We start from the raw sequence: 9,489 nt of genomic DNA, 5'->3' as shown, positions 1-9,489 counted from the left end.
ACGGTGTATCCATAGATAGAGTGGACCGATTCAGGTACTTGGGGCATATCCTAACTGAGAATTTGTGTGATAGCGAAGATATAGAACGCGAGCGAAGGGCTCTGGCTGTTCGATGCAATATGCTCGCACGCCGGTTTGCACGGTGCAGTCCTGAGGCGAAGCTGACACTATATAGAGCATATTGTCAATGCTTCTACACATGTCAGCTTTGGGTCAACTGCATTAAAACTGCACGAAGCAGCATCAGAGTGCAGTATAATAATGCATACCGTATTCTGATGAGACTGCCCAAATATTGCAGTGCGTCGGGCATGTTTGCCGACGCCAGAGTCTCCGATTATTTCGCAGTGATAAGATCACGAGTTGCTGCTTTTTGGTCTCGCATTCGCGAATCCGATAACGAAATTCTCAGTGTATGCTCTGAGCACCCAGAGAATCCTATACTCCATTACTGGCTTTCGGTGCATCGTGACATTAACCGGAAATAGTATTATCAGTACATTACTTTTTGTACGAACCCCCCTTTGGGGCAATCTTAGTTTTAAGTTATTTAATTATTAAGTACTGCGATGTATACAATTTTATTTTTAAGTACATCTTATTCAATTTACTGTAATGGGTTTATAATGCCTGAAATAAATGACATATTATATTATTATTAAAGGACAAAGTAAGTAAATAAAAAAGTAGGTACTCTTTGGTTGACAATTGACACTGAGATGTTCAATATTGAACTCGTGAACTTCAGTCTTCAATGTCTAGTTCGTCCTTCATGTCATATTAGTAGAGCTGAGATTAGAGAAGTGAGAATAGAGTAGATGTAGATACATTGTTTCAAAAAATGTCTCAAATTTAATTATTTATAGCTCTAATTAAACCATTCATTTGTATTATTAAAAAGGCAAATATAAGTTATTTTACACTTCTAGAGGTACTAGTTTTAAATTCATCTAGTGCATTAAGAAATACATTAACATAAAGTTGATATCAATTAGTGAAAATTTGGAATTAACGCTCCTGCATATTACTTCTAGGTAAAATTTATTCATAAGCCAGGATGTCTTTGTACGATGATTTAGACACCATCAAAGCCAGGACAACTGAGAAAGTTGCTGGTTGGTCATCAGGCATAAAATTACTACAATCCCAATTACAACTGAAGAAAGCAGCAGTGACACAACCAAAGAGAGAAGCTACAAGACGATCTAATCAGGTATTTTTACACATATTTAACAATTCATATATATGATTAATTTAAAACCATTATGAGCTTTGATGTAATTTTAAAGTTATTGTTTCATAGGTTTTGACACCAGTGATTGATCTAAAAAGCAAACTAAGCAAACCGGATGAAGATGAGTCAAACTCAAACAGCCCTCAACATCAAGCAAAGACATTAATGGCATCATTAAATGTGAGGGATTTTGATTGGAATGTAGCAAATGAATATGATCCAATGTGGCCTAATGACTATGAGAAAGTTGCTAAAGGTAAGAAAGGTGGGCAACAGTTTGGTATATGTTCAAGTGTTGCAATATCCTGGCTGACTATTACTGATCTAGTATGGCATTTATCATTAATCCAAAAGAAAGTATATAATATACATAGTAAGAAAATAAGAATTTTTGCATTATCATAGTATAATGAATTTATTACCCATATTACTTCAAAATTTAGAAATGCAAGCCAAACGACTACAACTAGATGGAAATGATAGAACCGACAGAACAGAGAGAAAGAGGAAATCAAGGTTTGCAGACGATGATGAAGTCATTCCAGAGAAAACCCTAATTCCAATGGTAAAAGTGTTATGTTTATAATTAATATATTATTTATTTAGTAGATTTATTTAGAATCACTTACAATAATATACACAAATATAAAAAGTAGAACTAGGAACTAAATGTAGTGATTAATTACAAATAAACACAACATGCACAGAAATAATTAATTTTTAAGTATTATACAGAATATGACATTAAGAAGTAAACAGTTTTTTTTAAATTAAGAATTGTGTAGGTTACATAGTTATACATTCATTTACTAATTATTATTACAGCAACCTGAAGAGGAAGAAGTAGAGGAAAAAACAAAGAGAGTAGCAGGTGTTGCTATAGCCCCACCACCATCTTTGACAGCAGAAGCTAATTCTCCACCGCCACAATCACTCTCCCCAGCTCCTTCCCCAAGCTTCTCATTGGGCGGCTATGGGGCAAGTTCAGTTGCTGCAAAAATAATGGCTAAATATGGATTTAAGGTTTGTGGCTATTGGAAAGTTCTAGTTTACATAATATAATAAGCATCTGCTATTGCAAGCAATCCTAATTGGTAAAATTGATTGTCCCTCCTTATAAACGAGTTTTTTCATTGAACGTCCCATCATTTAGACCTCGTCACACACACCTTCTGGCTGTACCAAAAGCTAACACCAACTACACACAAAACTCTGTTCTGCAACGTCTGGCTCTCACCTACAATAAAGGTTATTTTAATTTAGATATGTTTTGCTTGTCCAAAGTACAGCTAAAAAAAGAGATAAGAAATATACATGTACTGCAATGATTATCCAAACACACACACATACTACATACACCCTCAAATACACTACACACAACCTTACATACACGCAGACACACTCCTGTAACCTTATTTTGTAAAGCTTATTTTCTAAGTAGCTTATAGTAATTGTAAATATTTTGTTATTTGTATTATTATTCTGGCTTGTTTAAATCATAAAATGTTACTTCTTTTGTTTAATACCTATAAACTGTAATCAGTTTTGGCCTTATTTTTCTACTTTATAGTGTAATTATATTGTATATAAATTGTGACGCTGTAGATTACATGAAAATAAATAAATCTATAACTTTTCAACTGTGGCTTGAGAAGTCTGAGAAATCAGAATGATGTATGTAACATCATGCTGGGGCTTGATTTTCTTATTTCTTTTAACTGTGGTATGTTTGTTCACTTATCTTTCGTGTGGTGGCTTGCACCAAATAGACAACAATGGCATATAATTACGTGACAATTAATTTTTACATCATTTAATGTTTAATTACAATGATTTTGTACAATAAATTACTAAAAAAGTGCCATCCGGATAGAAATGATATGACAAAACTGAACAATTCCATTGCTTGTTTTACATACATTCTTTCATAATCATTAGAATAACAAGTTTTTTATGGAAATGGAAGGGGGGATAGGCTTTGACACTAACCTATGCAAAACATAATGTCACTAGGCTTCTACTTTACGCCAGTTTTATGAATGAGTGTCATACTTAATCTGCAAGAGTCTGCCCGTTCTTGCTGATTTCATAGGTCGGCAGCATAACTCCCACTTGTAAACCTTAGTCGTCTCTTACAATGCTGTTAGGCTTGGGCCTCTTGGGTAACAGTCATAATTTTAAATTTGACTTCAAATATGAGCAAGTTTCTTACAGGTAAACACTTGAATCAGACTCAAACAAGGCCCTTTTATGTATAAATGTGGAGACATGGGACGGGTCGTTCCCTTCCTTAAAATATGGTCGAGGGAGGTGGTGGTTGGCCCATGTGTCATGCTCGTGAACGGGTGCTGCTTGTGGTGGCAGGATGATCCTTTTGCTGGAGGCTCGGTGTCAGATTCTTAAAAGTTATTGTGTGTGTATATATATGTATGGATATATACATATTTAATTATTTATGATCGCTTATAAAATGCTCACAGAATACCTTTATTTATTTATGGTGTTTGTGGATGATGCAGCTACTGTACTCAATAACTTTTGTATTAATTTACATTTACCTTTTTGACTTACTCATGTAAGACATTGACTATTTGACGTTTGAGTGTGTTTGTTGCATCATTTTACATATTATATTGTAATTGAAATTATTTGTAAATCAATGTAAATGTAAATCTTGATATAAAAGAGTGGCAATGATTTTTTTGCTACTTCTTCTCATTAGCTCAACCCTTTACGAAGTAGAGGTAGATTCAATAAGAATTTTTTTTTTGACATTCATAAGTGTCATTTCCGTGACCTACGTGAATATTGATGATTTTGATTTGATTTGATTAAATCAGGTATAACTTGGAGCCTTAAATACATATTAAAACTTTATAGGAAGGTCAAGGACTTGGTAAAAAAGAACAAGGTATGTCAGTGGCTTTGCAAGTAGAGAAGACCTCAAAGAGAGGTGGAAGAATTATCCACGAAAAGGACAATAGTGTCATGCCTCCTCCCAGCTTTAGCATGCCTGCGGCTCCTGGATCAGGTTAAGTACTATATATCTAATATATACAATTCTCGTCTCATGGTGTTAAACTTTGAACTCCTCCGCAACGGCTTGACCAACCGAAACCGATTTTCATGAAATTTTGAGTGCATATTAGGTAGTTCTGAGAATCGGACAACATCTATTATTCATCCCCCTAAATGTTGAGGGTGGTCCACACGAACTTTTGTTTAACTTTTTTGACATTTTTATTTGTTTGATTATGAGTCAGCATAAAAAAATACATACAACTTCAAATTTTCACCAATCTACGATCAACAGATACTTTTGTATCGAGATTTTAATATAGGCTATACAACGTTTGCTGGGTCAGCTAGTAATATTATATATGCTAGGTCCATACTTTATGTGTGATAAAGAATATGTACAATCTATAGATTATGTGAATTATGAGATTATGAAATACAATAAAATAATATATCAACCTATTCAGTAATTCCTTAGTTTTTGGTCAATGCTATTCACCATTTTTGGTCAATTCAGTTATCTGAAATTAATTATAAAGAAAATAATTACATACAACATCACCCAAACAAGCGGTCCACATGAAATGATGTTAATTGTATGGTGTGATAACCATTAGTAACAGTCAATAAAGGGCAGCCCGAAGTAGGATGTGTTCAAGGCTTACAATAATAGATCAAAGTACATTTAAATTTTTAATAAGTATATATATAATAGGGAAAGTGTGTGTGAATGTTTACTTAAAACTCAAGAACCGTGAGCACAATTAAAAAGACACTTTGCACACATGTAAAGGATGTTATGACCAATCCAACGAACAAAGTTACTTAAGTGATAGATAGGTGGCGATAGTGGATCTGCAATATATTTTCTAGATCTTTATAGAATAGAAAGAGAATATTAAGTTTTGTGACAGCATTGTAACACCAACTAATTTGGTTACACTGGTAAATACGAAGTCGCGGGAAACAGCTAGTTTTAATATAAAATATCTTTTTATCTGATTCTATTTGAATTTATTATTTATTTATTAAAGAAGGAAACATCTTTGTTATATACAAAAATTTGTACCAAAATTGAGTGACCGAGGAGGAGCCTGAGAGTTGAACACAAGTATTTTATATTTGGCATATATTGTATGTGTTAAAGATTTTGATCATTCATCCAATAAACAAATTAACTTTTAATTACTAATTCTTGTCACTTGGTGCGAGCGTGGGATTTGCATACTCAATTATCTATTTATAACTCTACCGTTTTCGATCAGTTCAGCCAAATAAATTATATCATAGTGTATCAATAATTACTATTAAACAGTATTGATTATGAATACTACTTTTATATTTTATTTCATACCAGCTGTTTTGCCATATAAATATTTTTTTAGAGTTAAACCGTTTCTTGGACATTTCAACATTACTTTTTTATTTCCAAAATTTTCCTTATTACATCAGTTACTTGCCAATAAAAGTCCCGTCAAAATAGGTCCAGCCATTTCAGAGATTAGCCGGAACAAACAGACAGATAAAAATTTAAAAAAAAAGTTATTTTGGTGTACCGTATATATATATATATATTTTTTAAAATAACTATAAAAAAATAATTTTAGAATAGATCTTTTAAGTGTAAATCTATTTTTTTTTATTGAAAAGAGCCCAAAAAAAGGAATGCTGGGAGAGTGTCTTGCGCCGCTTCTTCTCTCTCAGAGCGCCATTTGTTTCCGAAGCGGTAGTAGTATATAGTATAATAGAAATGACATCAAAAAGAATTCTAAAGGAATCAATTTTGAGAAAATAAATGCCTTTTATGCCTTTTATTCAATCGGTTCGGTTCGGTTCTTAGCTAGGCTTATTAATGTTTGTCAAATCCAATGATACTGCCTTGGTTTCTATTAAAATTGGGCCCGAGACTCTTTTGAGGACTTTTCGCTATTTCCCATAGTTCCGTTTTTGCCATCAACGTCGACTTTAAAAATTCATCCTGCCTTTCCAAATAGCTGTTTGTGTGAGCTCCAATTTTTACATTACAGATTCACCAAATGCATCAAATTCGCCACAGCATGGAAAACAGGAGCCATCTATCACTGAAATTATGAAGTCGCCAAGCAAAGTTGTGCTGCTTCGAGTAAGTTTTTCTTTAATTCGTTTTTTTTTGGAAACATCATTTCGCTTTTTTATAGTAATACATTTTTATATTGCATATATTGACGTCGGGGGTCACACGTGTTCAATTAGTATTGTTTTCGCACTAGAATAATAGATGGCGCTAGGCTCTACTTGGGTCGCGTTGACATTGGTTAATACGTAATATAGGATATGAGCAAGTTTATTTTTTTTATTGAGCTCTTACAATTCTTGGAAGTGGAGATATAAATATATAGTTTACTTGAATGTAAATAAAGTGGTTAGTAATACAGTAGTTGTGAGTGTTTTTATTGCGCTTGATCCCGAACAAACGAAATTGAACACACGTGCAATCGTTTGTCCTCAGGCCCTTCCAAAAAAAAAATCACGACATAGGCTCGATTTGCATAATTGTTCATGTATAATGTGTGTTTATATTTTTTTTCCATGAAACTATATTGAAGAATGTTGTCGCCTCGTCTAACTTCTAATTAGGTTTGACTTGGCTGTGAATAGTTGCACAGTAACAAAGTTTGGCGAGATGTAAACTAACTATATGAAACATACGTGCCTTCTCGTATGAGAGACAACAGTGTAATTATCAAGCGAGCGGCGTCGATTTATTTATTATCTACCATGCTTTAAATCCTCTGTTAAAGATTCTTAAACAGTTTGCTTATTGCCAACATTAAAACTCTAAATGTCCTAATAACCATTACATCATCCAAAGGAGTGTTGTAATGAAGTTCACTACAACATTATATCATATATACCGTTTTCATAATAACACTCCTTTGGATGATATTATGGTTTATTATTACAAGGACTGGCTTTTTTTATGTTAGCAGTTAGCGAACTGTTTCAGAATCTTTTATAGAGCCTTCATATTATGGGTGGTAACCCACATACGTGTTTTAATATCCCTTATTACACAACAGTTGCATAAATAATAAGTATTATAACTCGGTAAACAATTTAGAACAAAGTAAAAAATAATTCACAAATAAAATTTGATAACAAACTTTTATGAACGATGCGAGACTCGAATCCGCGACCTCTCGCGTTCTGTGCGAGCGCTCTTTTCAACTGAGCCAACCGTTCGAGTGATGTATTGTTGATAAAATCTTGTAAGCTTTCTTCAACTCTCAGGTTGTGGCTTCATGAGAGTTGAACAAATTTTCAAATTTTATTTCAATTTTGTTTTTAAATTTAATTTGTGTATCAATCCCAGAAGTTAGGGTTTTCACTTTAAAAAAATAACAAATTGTTTAAAAATAATTCAAAACACATACACATTTGATTAAAAATGTAGGTATTTTACTTAATATATATTTTATGTTTTAGAATATGGTTGGGCCTGGAGATGTTGATGAAGAACTGGAACCTGAAGTCAAAGATGAATGCAATACAAAATATGGAGATGTAATAAAGGTGCTTATATTCGAACTACCTAACGCACCATCTGATGAAGCTGTTAGAATATTTGTTGAGTTTAAAAGAATCGAGAGTGCCATCAAAGCGGTTGTTGATTTAAATGGAAGATTCTTTGGAGGAAGACAAGTGAAAGCGGGATTTTATGAAGTAGAAAAGTTTAATACATTACAGTTGAATGAATGAAAAAAAAACATAGATAGTGAAACTTTTGTTGTTTTATTTTGGAAATGTATAAACATTCCCACTGGGAACGGCCGTAAATCTATTGTTCTATATCTGTATCTGTTCTATATTCAAGCTTGCAATTAATAAATAATACGTGTCACGCTAACCCCGAGATTGTCAACTGTCTCTGCGATCGTCACCCGGTGTGAAGGTGTTAGGCCTACCATATGCACATCCGCATTTGTTACAGATCCCTATTTATGAAAACTAGCGGCCTATATGTAAACATTGCATTTTGCTGAAATATTTGATATACAACCAACTTTATTTTGCCATGACATACACTTTTAGGGTAGGTTAACTATGTCTTTCGTTTTTTCTTCATTTCTATAGTAAAATTCTTCACATATGCCGAAAACGAATGCAGAATATTGTCTTGATAATCGTAATGTAAATTTTGCATCGAATACAGCGATTCCATTGATTGGCTTTTTGGTCGTCATATTTAATTTGAAAATGTACTGCAGTCGTACTATATCAACAACAAGATCAAAAACAGTAATTGACACAGTATTCCAAAGATATATTGGCCATAGTAAGGCCAAAGTATTTATTTCATACTTTAGTTACCATAAGACTCTTGTATCATTTATCGAAAATGTAAGCTCTGAGTCTGAATAAATCTATGTAATATATACGAATAAAATGTAAAATAATGATGAAACTTTGTATCACTATGATCATTTTGCCCTGTGCTGCCCCGGGGCGTAAAAAGAATAGGGTAGCCCCAGGTCCAAGGGTGTAAGAGGCGACTACGGGCTTTTTGAAAGTGGGAGAGTCACGCTGCCGTGTTATGACGTCAGCACAATCGGGCCAGACTCGTCCGGGCTACTTACCACACTCGCACAGAATACCGGCGTGAAGTAGCGGCCTAGTGCTGTTTCGCATAGGTCAGTGTCGAGGAGCAGAGGCCATTCCCCCACCCAAATATGAAAATATGAGAGCGGTATTCAAAGAGAAACTACCCCAGGAGGGTACCGGATCTTGTAGAGCCGGAGAATCCCTCCCCGAGCATTCGCGCTCGGGCTGCCCCTCGTATTCTGGGGAGGGCACAGTACCGCGCATGACCAAGGACAAACGAGGCAGTATCACCACGGCACCCCGCTCCACACTCAACGTGAACTTTTGCAATATCAGGGGAATTCACTCCAACTTAAACGCCGTCCACCACCACCTTGAGACGGCGCAGCCGGCCTTGTGTTTCCTTACTGAGACGCAGATATCTCGACCTAGCGATACGTCATATTTAACGTACCCCGGGTACAAAATTGAGCATAATTTCATGCCTCATGCCGGGGTATGTGTGTACGTTAGGGAGGATATCTGCTGTCGCCGTCTCGGCAATTTTGAGGGTAGGGACCTGTCTACTCTCTGGCTCCGCGTAGATTTAGAGGACCGCGTCCGCATCTATGCGTGTGTCTACAGGTCCCATAGTGGTAACGCAGAAACGGATCACC

General features: G+C 34.8%; 1 protein-coding gene across 1 annotated transcript; it reads left to right on the top strand.

The window, feature by feature from the left end:
* The first annotated feature begins 762 nt into the window (after positions 1 to 762).
* On the top strand, positions 763 to 8,012 carry LOC126966332 (splicing factor 45). Its single transcript, XM_050810322.1, has 8 exons — positions 763 to 931; positions 1,035 to 1,213; positions 1,304 to 1,490; positions 1,678 to 1,799; positions 2,060 to 2,257; positions 4,115 to 4,265; positions 6,280 to 6,374; positions 7,718 to 8,012. The coding sequence occupies exons 2-8, from the start codon at positions 1,058 to 1,060 to the stop codon at positions 7,988 to 7,990; spliced, it is 1,182 nt and encodes a 393-aa protein (XP_050666279.1). The 5' UTR covers positions 763 to 931; positions 1,035 to 1,057; the 3' UTR covers positions 7,991 to 8,012.
* Positions 8,013 to 9,489: the final 1,477 nt, after the last annotated feature.

The sequence above is a fragment of the Leptidea sinapis genome, chromosome 10 (genome assembly GCF_905404315.1).
Source record: "Leptidea sinapis chromosome 10, ilLepSina1.1, whole genome shotgun sequence".
Taxonomy (NCBI): domain Eukaryota; kingdom Metazoa; phylum Arthropoda; class Insecta; order Lepidoptera; family Pieridae; genus Leptidea; species Leptidea sinapis.
This window is presented reverse-complemented; position numbering and strand designations above follow the sequence as displayed.